The sequence below is a fragment of the Nanorana parkeri genome, unplaced genomic scaffold, assembly GCF_000935625.1.
Source record: "Nanorana parkeri isolate BGI_ZX_2015 unplaced genomic scaffold, ASM93562v1 scaffold69, whole genome shotgun sequence".
NCBI lineage: Eukaryota > Metazoa > Chordata > Amphibia > Anura > Dicroglossidae > Nanorana > Nanorana parkeri.
Genome location: NW_017306337.1, coordinates 1,877,725 through 1,892,602, shown reverse-complemented (window position 1 = coordinate 1,892,602; position 14,878 = coordinate 1,877,725). Strand labels below are relative to the sequence as shown.

The following is a 14,878-nucleotide window of genomic DNA, read 5'->3' as shown; positions in this document are numbered from 1 at the left end:
TAGGTCCCTGGGCTGGGGAGGATGGAGGAGAGAGATTGGGGCTGGATGGGGAATCGGGCGCGAGCATCGTGTGCAGCGGCGGCTGTGCGCCTTTACCCGAGGCCGCGGCTTTTCCGGGGCCTACCCCCGCGATCATCGGAGCGTTCGGGGAGAAAACGTTTTTAAGTTTACCCGATGTCTGGGGTCCAGGGTGTCTGGTGCCTTCTTCTGCCTCGTCCTGTTCATTTTTAGGGTCCGTAGGTGCTGTGTAATGTCCCGGTGGTGGAGCGGATCGGGAGAGCAGAGAGAAGATGCGTGTTCACTCCGCCATGTCCAGGACACGCCCCGTATGTTGGTGTTTTTAACTGAAGGTTTATTGGGGCTTTAAATATAGTAATATGTTTTTAAAGATGCCCTTTCAGTAACTGAGTGACTCTGCCTAAGCACAACTCTCTCAGTATCTCTCTAAAAGAAGGAATATGGGAGAATCATGTCGTCAGTTTGCTGGAGAAGCATATCTCTGTGCCCCCCCCCCCTGTTGATCACTTAGACCAGGGGTAGCAAACAACCTCCAGCTGTGGTGGAACTACAAATCCCATGAGGCATTGCAAGCTTCTCACAGCCACAGACATGACTCCCGAAGAGAGATGCATCACGGGATTTGTAGTTTCACCACAGCTGGCAGGCCAGAGGTTTGCTACCCCCTGACTTAGACTATACACTGTGGCAGAAGCCTGGTGTTGTTAATCCATGTGAGTAGGCGTGTTTACAAAGCTTAGAATATAAAGATTTCTGTTCACTCACAATAACTAACATGATTATGATTCTGTGGGTAAACCTTTTAGTTCAGAAATCAGCTACAGAACCTGAATCAAGCCTGAACAAAGATAGCGTTTGCCTTCTAGAAAGAAAAACTGATGAAAGTATTGTCAGAATGAGTACTGTGATTCTTTGAGATCTCGGAAATACTTGTTAGCGTAACACTTACACATTACTTGGCATGCACACACTTCAAATATAAAAAGAAATCTGATGCTAGGTTTACATTACGAAAGCTATTGTATCTCTTCCAACACTTCTATAATGAAACGGCTTTGAAACTGGAATACTGAAATGCTCTTAGATTTAAAAAAAAAATCAATTTGCAGAACCCCATCTTCCTCACCTTTGTTTGGAGAGAGGCACCAAGAGTTTTTCCCAGTATGAGGCACACATAAAAGAAAGGAAAGATTTTATCAAAGGCATGAAGAAATCAAGTGACATCGAAAGACAGGTGGGTGTATTTTGGTTGCCATATCCCATTTAAAGTGCTAAACAATGACTAAAGGAAAGCTGATTCAAAGTGTGTGTTACAACAAAGATGACATTTAAATATCGGTGTTGTTTTTTTCACATAGGTGTTGTAAAAATAGTCTGGGATTTTTTTAATTGTTTGTTACTGATAAATATTTGGTGATACTGTCAGCACCAACAGTTTGTGCAGCCCATTACAATATAAGGAAGACATTACAGTTTCAATATAAAACAAGACAGGATGGCTAGGAGGACCCTGTTATTGAGAGCTTACAATCTAAAAGGGAGGGGTGATTGATACAAAAGGTGGTAGCCGTGTGGGAATGAGTTGTTTGAGAGTAATATTTCAACGGCTAGGTTGATGAGGGATAGGCTTTCCTGAAGAGATGAGTCTTCAGGGATCGTCTTAAGGCAGGCAGAGTAGTAGATAGCCAGACATGTTGGAGTAGGGGATGGAGGGGACTCTAGAAATGTCCTGGAGGTTAGCATGGGAGGAGTTGACGAGAAAGCTAGAGAGCAATAGGTCTTGAAAGGAGCGGAGGGGACGGTTAGGGTGATACTTTGAGACGAGGCTGGAGATCTAGCCGGGGGCAAAGTTGTGGATGGCTTTGTAAGTGGTTGTGAATATTTTGAATTTTTTTCCTTTGGGCAATTGGAAGCCAGTGGAGGGATTGGCAGAGGGGAGTTGCAGATCGTAAGTGGTTGGTTAGGTGGAAGCAGATCCAGTTTGCATCCCTGGGATTGCCACTAGGAGGTACAGTGGTACCTCGTTTTACGAACTTAATTGGTTCCACGATTCTGGTCACGAACCGAATTTGTCATGAAACAAATCAAATTTCCCCATAAGGATCAATGTAAATAAGGTTAATCCGTTCTGACCCCTACGAATGTGGTCGCGAACCGATTTTGGTTGCGAACAGAATCAAATTTTCCCATAAGGTTAATCCGTTCTGAACCATATGATATGTAAATGTTTTTATTTTTTTTAACCACAAAAATATGAAACAAAGTACAGTACAGTATGAATAGAGTGAATACTAACCTTCCTTAAGGCGCTCTGCACATTTTTGTCACCTTCACTACCGCTCTGCACTTTCTTTTTACCACCATGCTTGCTCTGCACTTTCTTTGGAGCCATGCTGGTTTGAATAATACTGTACAGTACTGTACAAAAAGCACACAAAAAAGCTTCACAGCAAGTGTGCACAGGTCTGTCTGCGACCGCGATCTCGACTAGAGAAAGCCACGACCACGTGTCAGAGCGGGGAAGATGGTCGTGTTCGTCACCTGATTTGGAGTTCGCAAACGGAAGCAAAATTTTGACGAACTTCCTGTTCGCGAACCAAATTGTTCGCACAGAGGTTCGGTTCGTGAACCGAGGTAATACTGTACAGGGCCGTCATGTTACCACAGAACAAACTATTTGAAAACTAGAACATATTTTTCTGGCTGGGTGAAGATACCTGTTATGGTTGGAAAAAAAAAAAAAATTTCTTCTTTCCAATAGGTTAACTTTGTACGAAGGCGTTTTCACAAAGATCTTAACTTCAATCCAGTCCTTATGCTGAACTTCTGTCCTGACCTTGCTGCCCTCAGTACCCTGAGCTCTGACCTCCCCTCTGTTACCCGTGAAGTCATTTTTGTTGTCCATTTGATGGGAGAGCCATCTCGCAATGTTCAGGTATGAGCCAAACTATGTTATTGAAGTTGGGGTTTAAATCTGCTTTCTGTAGGTTTGTCTCTGCACCCTGGCAGCTTGGAGGTGGAGAAAGGTCATCACTCTCGCAACATCTTGCCACTAATGAAAAAAAGAGCAATCAATAAATAATCAGCCCATATTTTTTTGCATGTAGCTTTACAATATATAACACATTTTCAGTAGATTCTTCAAATGATAAGGTAATATTAGTAAAAGTGAAATTATTGGCTCTCATGGAAGAGCACAATTAAGCAGCCAATAAATAAAAATAATCTCTATTCCAGCAGGTCATCACCACAGGACATAGCCACCTGAAGTGTTCAAATATCATTTTTACAACCTCTCAAACAATGTTGTCAGTAACGTTTCAACTGCGCAGCTTTCATACACGACCTGTATAACAACTGAAAGGCATTTTTTGCAGCAATTCATTGCTGTGCATTACTAGATGTGTTACTTCTACTTTCCCCGGTTTCAGTGACAAGTTCATATCTCAGATCGATTGTTTTATTCAATCATTTTGCATTACTTCTTTTGAAAACATAAGTTCACCGTGAATTCCTAAATTAAGTAATGTGGAGGGGTGGTTTTCATCGTGGGCCGTTGCTCCATAAATTGTCCTCATTTCTACACATATTGTATGTGGTAATGGAGTTTTTTTTCAGCACTATAGATCTATTAAACCTAAATCAGAACCCCGGGCAGAATTGTTCTTAGCCCATATGCTATGAGGGTAGCTCCACTACAAGGGTTAGTTTGTTTCTAGGTGCTAAAAAAAATAAAAATAAAAGGTTATACTCTCTAGAACTGCAGAGCCAGCTGGCAGCTACTCTGGTCCCTGAAGCCAGTGTGTAAAGAACACATTTGCTGAGAATTCTGCTTTAATAATGTACTGCGGGAATTGAAAACATAATTTTTGTAGTGTAATTTAATTGGAGGGTATATTATGTCCACTAGTTGTCACGCTTTCTTGGAACCATTGGTAGTTGCACCTTCTAGTGTCTCTGATATGGTTGCTGTGGGTTACCTCTATTTTTCACAACTATGCTGATCCTGGCACTGCCTTATTTAAATTAGGATAAAGCTTCCAAAATCATTTCACATAATGGTTGATTATGTGCTGCTCCCCCAACGTTCATGCTGCCATAAAGCATAATCTCCTTAACATTGTTTTATTGTTTCATGGTGTTTCCAGACACACTTTCATCTTTTCCCAGCCCACTCTTTTCCTAAGCCTTTTTGTCTCTCTTTTGTTGTAGGTTTCACTTCTACTGGCAGTGAGGAGTTTGCCAGCACGCATTTTGCTGAACATAGCAGGTGGCACAGGTGACAACAGAGCCCTATTTCCAGCCAGCAGGCAATGCACTAATGTGAGTAAGGGAAGGAGGGGAGAGTTCAAGGGATTCGTGGTACTACAAAAAAAAGAATTCCTGAACATATCATGCTTTACAGTTTTCCTAACACACTTTCTAGTTTTCCTATCCTGAACTCAGTCCCGGTGACCCTCTCTATTGCACTTAACAGATGCATTATAATACACCACCATATCAATACCATACCAAAACAATAAAAGTGTTAGCTTGGAGGTGTGCCTAAGTTTGTCCTGAGGCTGAGAAAGATGGCAAGAGCAGAATGTACTCATTGGCAGGCAGCCCCCTTGGATATTGCTGAATGACCAAAGTAGTAGAACTCCACAGTGACCCCAACCAATGTCTACTGTTAAAATACATTTTAATTGTTATTTATTCTAAGACTGGTTTCACAAGGGCAGTGAAACATTTTCAGTGTCTGAATTCCTTTCAAACAGTAAGTAAGCAAACGGTAAGTGTGAAAATTCACCACTTTGCTTGGGTGCTTGTGGTTGAGTAGCAGAGCATTGGAATGTGGTTTAAGATAGTTGCTGGCAACATTCAGCAGGCTACTGGTGGGCTGTCAGGACATCAAATAAATTTATGGAGTCGCTTATCAAACACTATAGTGGCCTTTATCTAGTGGCTGAAGTGTGTTTGGAGGGCAATAGAGTGGCTGTCTGGAGGACTGTGTTACCAGGACTGTGTGGTTATAAAGAATCTTGAGCAGCCAATGCAGCAACAAGATGCACATAAAATTGTAAGTGGTATAGTCCACTTCCTGTACCCAACATCCCTGTGTAGTTTACTGAGAGGACATTTAATGCACAGTATCAGGTCTTTAAGCTGGTATCTGAACGCTTCTCAAACTACCTACCAACCGTAACATCTGTTACAAACTTCTTAATGTTGGACAATAGGCATTTGATTGACCTATAGGATCATTTCAGTCCGGCATCCATGTGATTCCAGCATAGACCTTCTTTTTTTTTGTTGACATTAATGAATTTACAAAATGCTGTATAATTAGGTCCATCCTCTTCTGTTCTCCAAAATTGGCACCAGTATTTCAGATTCTAAATGTTGTGTTGTTAATAGGACACATTGGAACTGGCATGTGATTTCATCCAAAGTAATAAGTTGTGTGGGACAACCAGTAACCTGCTTTCTGTGCTGGGTCGGATCATGGAACTTCCTGTGCATCGAGGTTATCCGCGGCAACTATTTATCATAACAGATACTGATTTTATTGATATGAGCAGGATTCTAGAGCTTTTTAGAAGACACACAAAAACTACACGGTGAGAACATTCAATTTAGACTATACATTTCTTGCAAATGATGTATGTCACGCAAGGCTTATTTGCACTAGTTGTGGATTTATGCCCACAAAACTACAGTTACAGAATTTCCATTGTATATGGATGAATTTTGGCCATGACCAAACTAATGAAAAAAGCAATGTCACTTCATTATGCTCTGTCAACAAACAAGATTTTTTTTATTCAGTGAGATGCCTTTTATCTTTTAGCCAAATTTTGTAGTAAAAAGTGAATTTCAAGGTACTTATAAACAGTGATGGATTTTTTTTAACATAGGCAATGTCATTGTCCCACTATGACTGTTCATGAACATGAATGGCTACATGTGCCCTGGTGGGGAATAGGTAAAAAGTGCATTTGACTGCTCCAGTTATATGTGTACAATAACAGAGGATTGTGGGTGTTAAGCTGGTTATACACGTCTATTTTTTTAGTTCAACCCGCGGGCTGAATAATAAAAAAAAAAAGAACAGATTCCTCCATCAATGCTTACGACCAGGGCTGTCTTTAACACAGGGCAAAAGGGGCAGCTGCCAAGGCCCAGTCATTGTTGTGGGGCCCACAGCAGCTGCCGCTTGAGCAGGTCATGTACTGCAATACTCCTACCACTGGCCCTGCATCTCAGCACTGACAGCAGAGTGCTGAATGATCGCAGAGCGGGTCACCTGGAAAGAAGAGCTGGGTGGATGCCCTCCCCTTCCATGCCATGTGTGTGGAGGCGGTTTTGCTATAACCTGGACCCCGATGGTCACTGGCCTTTTCACCTGGATAGGGGAGAGGGAGCCGGATGGGTGAGGGGACTACAGCCTGAATCAGGGCAGCAGGAACGGTGGGTGTCTGATGGGGAGGCCCTGCGTGTCTGTACTGACTGCTGCATGTGTGAATTAGGGAACACTCAACGTCCAGAGAGAGGGGTCACTATAGTGCTTGTCTGTATATTATGGGTGTCACTACATGCTGCTTGTCTGTATGTGATGGGGGTCACTATGGTGCTTGTCTGTATGTGATGGGGTCACTACATGCTTTCCATGTACATATGAGGCGGGACACTGCGCGCTAGTCAGTACTCGAGTAAGGCTGCAGAGACAGTCATCTGAGGGTGACGGGGGAGAGGGGGTGAAATATGCACCTTCACCTGTGTACACAATAATCCTTGCACCGGCCCTACCCTTGAGCCCGCAAAAGATACACCCGCGCCACTCTTCCGTTTACTGTGCAATCGGTATTGCATAGTGTTGCTCCGCCCCTGTTGTATAGGAGTATGGATGGGTGAAATTGCATGGCTGGGGCGGGTAGGGGGTGTATAGAAGTGGGGGGCCCCAAGAAAATGTTTTCCCATGGTCAAATCAGTATTAAAGACGGCCCTGCTTACGAGTATTGATGGACCAATCCCTCGCTGTTTGCATTGTATTCTGACAGTGGCTGATTGGCTGCTAGCTCCGTCCGACGAGAATTTTCCAACTCTCTCCTTCGATCAGCTAATCGAAGGAGGCCGAGCAGAAGGGTGCAGACGACAGCACCCACTGTGCAAATTGCGTCTGGTTTATCGGGAACCTGACGAAATTCGACCTGTGTGTATCATTATATTTCAGGTGATATATTTGCTGCTTGCATACTCCGTTATAAGGATAAACTGCACTACACAGACCAGTAAAATCAATTACACTTCTAAATAGGTGCTTTAAACAGTGTCCACTGACAATTACAATTCTTGTCTCTAGCACTGAAGAATGTCAATTCCATTGTCTTATGTAGGTTCCCATGTGTAAGAACTTTAGTGGCTCAATGGCAGTTGGGGCAGCCCCCCCCCTTTCTAGCCCTTTCTGGGGTGAAATCCCAGTCAAAATCTCATATTTTGTTTGTGGCTATGGTATGATATGCAGTGATAACAAATATTTAATTGTCCATTTGTGGCATTAATTACTGAATTATTTTAATTTTGTGTGTGTATGCAGGGTGTTTGGTTTTGGACTTGGTTCAAGCACATGCCACACATTTCTTGAGAAAGCTTGCAGAATAACAAAGGGAGCAATGGAACTGGTCAGTGAGGATAAAAGACTTCAGCCAAAGGTAAGTCATATTAAACTGATTCATGAACACATTTCAGGTAGATGATTGGTATTGAAAGACATTAACGCTAAAGCTATTAATGTACATTTTGGTGACCGGTTAATAGGGTAACTGGTGTGCAGCTATACTTATTTGCTGTGAAAACTTGGCTCTGCAACGTTGCTTTGCCTTTTCTCCACCCTTGTTCATCTTCCTTTTACTTAGCAAAGCTGTATATTTACCTTACTGATATTATTTGGAGTCTTCTCTGAGCACTGCATCTCCTACAGACCTTTAGAGTGGGGCTGCAACAGAAGGTTGGTATTTTGGAACAGTGGTGTTATGTCCTACCTACTGTATCAATTACGCACCACCTACCTCCATTAGCGAAATCAAACCCTTTTATCCTTTTGCAAAGGATGCATGGAAGTATGTAGGACTGTATTAGGCTGTAAAAGTGACATTCGACTATATTTCTCTAATTCACAAAACCTTCTGTAGACCCTTCTATCGCAGCCTTTGCTGCTTAAACATATCTGCTCTTTAAAGTGCTTTATCTAGTTCTGAAAAGAGTAGAGAAAGGTTTAAACCCCTGTCAAGTTATTGTTTGGTAAGGATTGACGATAGTCAACACTCCAGAAATTGGGAAAATTTAGTTTTTGTTCCATGGAGACGAACGTTGCAAGTACAGGAAGGACCCCTTTTTCAAAGTAGACACTACCTTGAAAAGGGATCCCTCGTGTTCATGAAATGTTGGTCTCTTTAAAACGATATTAAAGTCCAATATGTCCCCCTGCACTACTGGCAGTGTCTCCTGCCAAAATCACAATAATGGTGCTTGTAGTGATACTCACGGATGGCGCCATGTGTTACATTGTTGCCCTGATGAAGGGTCCATACGTGGCCCCCGAAACGTTGGTTATAATTATTGCAACATGTATGACGATCTGTCCGATTTAAATGGACTTTATCATTTGAAATCTTATACTGAGTGCTGATGATTCCTGTTCATTTGCGGTCTCTTTAAAACGACATTAATGTCATTTTCCTAATTTCTGAAGTGCTGGCTATTTTCTTTCTTTGGACTTGCATGGTACCACCATAAGTCAAGTACCCATTGGACTTTCTTGGCATAGGAGTCTGTGTAGCATGGATTGATGAGAGATTAGCTGTGTGTGTTCTGTTGGGGAAATTTTCGTTCACTTCCTGTTTTAGAAATGTGGGAATTGACAGTAAATTTCTGCAGCAAGGGGAATTCCCTTCTTTAACTGGAACATGTGCCCACTTTGGAAGTTTTCCCCTCACCTCTTGTTCTGGTGATAGCTCTAATTTTGCATTTCACTTCACTTTGTGTCTCGGCAACAATGGTAGCCGGGACAAGTAGAGGGGTGAATCCCCCTAGCAGAGACACCATTGGCAATAAACTTGACAGAGGTTGACACACTTCTCCACTCTGTCCAAAAGTAAAACAAAAAATGTTGCCCTTGCATACATTTTAAGTATAACTGCAATGTAAGTTGCCCTACAAACTGTCCAGCCAGAACTCAATAATAATTTTACTTGAAGCATATTTGAACTTGTTCATGGCACTCCTCGCCATTTTGAACCCTGCTCTAGATTTTGCATTGCATATGATTTGACATATTGTTTACTAGTTGATCATTTTCTTGCCCATCTAGATGATTAATGCATTGAAGAAAGCACTGGAGCCAGCTCTGAGTGACATTACGATAGACTGGTATATGCCAGAGACTATGGAGGCTCTGCTCACACCCAATGAGATTGCTCCAATCTACCCTGGTGATTGTCTTATTAGCTACTGCACTTTATATAATATTGCCAGTTTCCGCAGCAAGAAAGGAATGGTGAGAATAATGGCAATTAAAATAGGCTAAGTTTAATCAACTTCATTGGTCATACATGGACTCTGGTGTTACCCTTTTATGTTTCAGGCACGGGTAACTAGAGGAGGATCACTTAGTTCTGTATTTCAGTCTCAGGAAGAGTCTCAGACTTCAGGGACGACAGATGCAAGTTGCCTGAACCAGTCTGCTGCTGCTGTGGAGGATGTTGAACGAGCTCTGCAGGATATTTCACATGAAATTTCATTGGAGTTCTCAGCATGGAGTGAAGATCCAGAGAGAAGTGAAAGCTTCTGTATGTATATACATGCCAGTGACACTAGTGTCAATGTCAGGGGTATTTTTGTAGACCTTCAGATCATTTGTAAACATAAATATAAAAGGTAATTGATAAAATAATGAAAAAGCAACAATACAGAGATGCACCATTATAATCCAGTCAAGAGAAAATATACAGTATGTTTGTTGCTTTATTCACTGCATTCAAACTCCTTTCTGTTGGATCATACGTGCATTTTAGTAGTACAAACACCAGAAATAAAAGACCAGAAGGAATTCAGGTTTTAGGAAAGACTTTTCCTTTATAGCTAAGGAAGGTTGCTGGAAAAATTAGGGGTAGAAAGTCTGATATTAAAGTCAAAAGATTTTTAAGCTATTTCATATGCTGATTAAATCACTTACAATGGATGCTGCTTCTTTATGTTTAAAAGTTTTAGTTCCCTGCAGAATCAGCTGGTCCCCTGAACACTGGACCTGATATCCTGTTTAAGGCTGGGTTCACACCTGGGCGTTTTACAGCGCTGATCGACGCGCTGTAAAACGCCCAGCAAGTGAAATCCCATTATTTCCTATGGGCATGGTTCCCACCTGGGCGTATTTCAGCGCGTCGGAACGAGCTGAAAAACGCCCTACTCCCAAAGAAGTACAGGAGCTTTGGGGCGTTTTTCCGCGCGTATCCATTAGGATAGTGTGATAGATCTGTCGCGAGTTTCGTTGACCACAAATTGCGTTAAAAACGCGCGGCCCGAAATGCACGTCAAACGCGCATATTATGAAGCCCAGCCTTAGGGTGGCTCCTTTTCCTTGCAGAGTCCTCCCCATCCCCTTGTGTGTGCTAGTAAGCTCTGGTTCTCCACAAGCACAGCAAAGCAAGACAATCCCTTCCCCCCTGTTCCCCTCTCCTCCCTTCTCCCAAGTTCGTAAATGGACAGCTACTGGGAACTGTGCTGGGCAAAAATATAAAGATATACTTTACCGAGCAATGTATATTTGTTTGATCTGGATTCACCATTAAAAAAAGTTTGAGAGTTTTTAATGCTACTTTAATCTCCCAAAACCTGATTTTTTTTTTTTTTCTTTTACTTTGAGTCTTGTGCATCACATGGTAACTGGATTTGGTACTTGTTTAGACTGTCCTACAAGAGCCTTTACTGTACTTTTAGCTGTGGCCTATCATACAGATTTTAAACTGATTGCACATAGAGACTAATCTTCCTCTATTCCTTTTATATTAGCATGTTTTGATATGTGATATTTTCATACAAGGCTGTCATCCACAACTAGGGGCAAAACTGGCATACTAGTGTTGCCTACTGTCATAGAAGCCTACATAGGCACTTTGGAGGCTGGCAGTCACTGACTGCCCATAATCTTGTGAGGCCATTGGTGGCTTGTTCTGCCCCTGATTAAAGCACTTCTTCATATTTTGCTTAAATATGTAATGTAAAACTTGAATGATGTTCTTCTGTCTGTATAGCATTACATCATGTACAAATCCTGTTCTTTAGGTGGAGATGGAGCTCAAGTAAGTGACATTAGAAAACGCATCGTACGCTCCTCGTATGTGCAGGATCAATACGTCCTTACTCACTGCTCCGTCAGCACAGAGCCAACTCATGCAGTGACTCAGCCCTCCAGCAGTGACCGCACTCGTGCCCCTAGCCATGGTTCTACCAGCAGTGAGTCTGTAGGTTCTAGGGATACTGTTTCAGGAGATTGTATGACCCCATGTTATGGTAAAGTCTCCCAGCAAGGGCAGAAGACTGTATCGAAGAGTGAAGGTGTTCCTGTATCGAATAAAAACACAACTCCTTCATGTAAGGTAAAACGATCACCAATCTCATTTGCATATTTAAAGTATGTTCTCTAGTCATATATTAACCACTGCAGCTCTCACACCTGTATGCCCGCTATGGTCCAGAAAATTTTTTACATTTTTGCTATGGGCCTGTTTATTCGACAATAACTTTGTCATTACATAAGATAACAAACGACAAACAAGTGTTTATGGTGATTTTTGTCTTGCAAAAATGATTTTATTTTTTATGCCATAGTTAAAAAGTAACAAAACTAAAAAAAACTTTTTTTCTACTTTCATTTTTGGTTGTGTAACTGTAGATAAAAAATATAAAATGTATCTTATTATTTGTCCCATTCAAAATGTCATTAACATTATAAGTCTGGTACAGAGCATTGCAAAGTTATTTACAAAATAAAAAGTAAAGGCTTTTTTTCTATTTTTATTTTTTTTAATGCCGGATTAAAGAAATTAATGAGCAATACAAATGAAAAAATGCTTATGTATTAATGGTTAAAAGAATGAAAAATCAGCTGGAAAATAATAGTTAAAGGAGAACTATGAGGTGAGTGCTTTTCACTCACCTCATAGTTCTAGCCGACCTGTGACAATGAGACTGTCACAGGTCGGCTCAGTAGATCGGGAAGTGAGCGAACACATACCGGCGTTCGCTCACCTCTCGATCCTGTCACGGCTCTCTGCCGTGGCAGGGGAGGGGCTGGATTCCCCCCTCCCATCCTCCAGCACTGACTGGCGGACCGGACGGGGGAGGGGGCGCGTACAGGTGGCTCTGCCTCTAGATAGGCAGAGCCAGCTCTCACTCACGCAGCTGGGTGGATCTCGACATCAATGTCGGGATCCGATCCGGCTGCGGCGTCTCAGTATACCGCAAGCTCGCGGTATACTGAGCTTAGGGTGATGGGAGGACGCTAGTTTGTGTCCTCCCGTTACCCTAAGGAGAACTATGGGGAAAAGCCCTGACCCCATAGTTCTCCTTTAAGGGGAGATGGTGAAGACTGACATTGATAAATTTTAGACTTAATACGTGGTAAATGGCAAAAAAATGTATTTAAAAAAAAACAAAAAACTTGTCAGGTTGCTTTTATTGCGATCAGATCAAAGCTCACTCGTTTGAACTTCAAATGAATATAACTGAGCAGATGCAAAATATCAGTTTGTAGCTCTCTATTTTGAGTTTGAACAGAGTTTTAAAAAACTCTATTTTAGAAAGTATTTTTTTGACAGCAGCAGCTATTACAGCTGCTGTATTTGCACAGCAACAGCAACTCCATCATTTCGACAGTCTGGGATTGCTGGCAATTTTTTTTTATTTTTTTTGGGGGGGAGGGGTGGCGCATCAGGGTGAAAGGACATTGAATACTACATACAGATCTTATGTACTTCAATTAAGTGTTTTTGGGTATGTGTCCACAACCTGTTAATTTCTCCCTGCTTTATTATCAACAGATCATTTCTACCCTGAAATTACACTTTCCTGTCTTTTCCACTATTTCTACCAGGCATCAGTCACCCAGAGTTCAGAGGAGCTGGTCAGAAGGAAAGCCTTGATTCAGGCAACAATGTTTGGCCGCAGCTTTTCATCTCCTCATGGGGAACTGGATATGCTTCGGTTACGCACTGTCTTGGATAAGGTTTCACAAAGCCAGGAGCCAGAGGAAGATGGTCGTGCAAAATGCAGTGAGGGTCTCAATGATTCCTGTAAGCAAATGTGCCAGTGGAGAATAGGATAATTGTGAATGTGCCAGTGTAGTATAGTATCATTGTTGTATAATTCTAAAAATAAGCTTGATATAGAACTTATTTTATTTGGCAGCTCTAATACATTCATATATCTCTTGAGTGTATACTTCATACTTTTCTTCATATTCTGTGTAAAAAAACTAATCTGATTTTTGCTAGCACTTTTTTTTTCCCCAACATTTTTCTTCAAGCAAGACTTTTCATTACGTTGCTGCTAGAGCTGGTTTCTTTGATTTAAAGTTATCTGGCAAGGGCATCCTTCAGCCTGGCTTTTGCAGCACTGTGTATAGACCCTACTGAACTTGATGTTGAGTGGACAGCCTGGAAGTGACCTTTCCAGACCCCATTTTGGTAACAAGTTAGTCAAGGAACGCTTACCTGGACCAGAGCAACTTGCGTTGCCTCAGCACTTGTTCTGTCTCTGAAGGCTACTCAATGGGCCAATGGGGCTGAACACCGAGGGATATCTCCATTACTTGGGTCGCTGGGCACCTTTAAAATCTCCCAAGGGTTTTTTACCAGGGAAGTTATTGATGCTGTGGAACTGTGAGCATAGACATTCTATGCTCAAAGTTATTTGTGTGCCTCAATAGATGGGAAAGAAAATAGGATTTTTGTGACACCATAAAATCCATTTCATGCAGTCCATTAAAGGACACAGGTCCCACCCCTCTGTTTATGATTATGCTGTCAGTACTGCTTCCTACAAACATGCTGGTGGTAGAAGGGGTTATCCCGGGCTGGCCAATCACCATGTAGTTAGCAGTATAACTCGAAATGTGAAAGATGTCTTGTATGTCCCAATGGACTCCAAGAAAAGGATTGATCAGTGAGTACAAAAATCCTATTATTTTCATTTTATTGGACATTAAATCTAAGTGTAAGCAGTAAAGGATTATTACATCATGAAGCTGTTTGACTTTGACTTTAAATTTCTGTGAAAAAAAAATGTAAGTAGTCCCCCACTGAAAAAGTTACCTTTCCTAAAGAAAACCCTACTTCTGCTTCTTCTGGTCGTGTGACTAAAAGCCTAGGCATTGGGTCATGTGCTCTCTTCTGAATGGAAGGATCAGAGTTCAGATTAGCAGATCCTGCCTTCTGCAAAGATCCCATGACCAAATACCTAGGCTGGACCAGGACAGGAGGGAGTCGGCAGTAGTTTTGTAGGCCTTTGATCACTATTTGATTCACCCTAGTTCATAAACCTTGCCAAATGGCAAACAGAACTCTGTCTTTATTTGACCAAGCATCAAGACACACAGATGCAATACAGTATTTTTTCCATTTAATCCTTCCTTTTTTTTTTGTTTGTTACTGAAAGTAAGCTTGAATTGGATTTAAGCATGAATAAACCAATGCTCGTAATCTATAGTACTGAATAAATTATGATGCAGAGGTGTTTCAGTTTACTTTCTCATTCACCAAAATATTCAAAGGAAGGGTGGAATATATATATAATATATATACTGTATATATATATATATATA

At 41.6% G+C, this 14,878-nt stretch overlaps 1 protein-coding gene across 1 annotated transcript in view; it reads left to right on the top strand.

Annotated features, from left to right (window-relative positions):
* The window catches only part of VWA5B2 (von Willebrand factor A domain containing 5B2), a 32,975-nt gene that overhangs the window by 10,729 nt on the left and 7,368 nt on the right, over window positions 1-14,878 (top strand). The window contains exons 6-14 of the mRNA XM_018576548.1: window positions 1,128-1,252; window positions 2,780-2,953; window positions 4,231-4,341; window positions 5,419-5,621; window positions 7,598-7,712; window positions 9,371-9,556; window positions 9,644-9,848; window positions 11,341-11,654; window positions 13,151-13,349. Of these exons, the coding sequence (XP_018432050.1) occupies window positions 1,128-1,252; window positions 2,780-2,953; window positions 4,231-4,341; window positions 5,419-5,621; window positions 7,598-7,712; window positions 9,371-9,556; window positions 9,644-9,848; window positions 11,341-11,654; window positions 13,151-13,349 (1,632 nt within the window). The remainder of the gene's footprint in view (window positions 1-1,127; window positions 1,253-2,779; window positions 2,954-4,230; window positions 4,342-5,418; window positions 5,622-7,597; window positions 7,713-9,370; window positions 9,557-9,643; window positions 9,849-11,340; window positions 11,655-13,150; window positions 13,350-14,878) is intronic.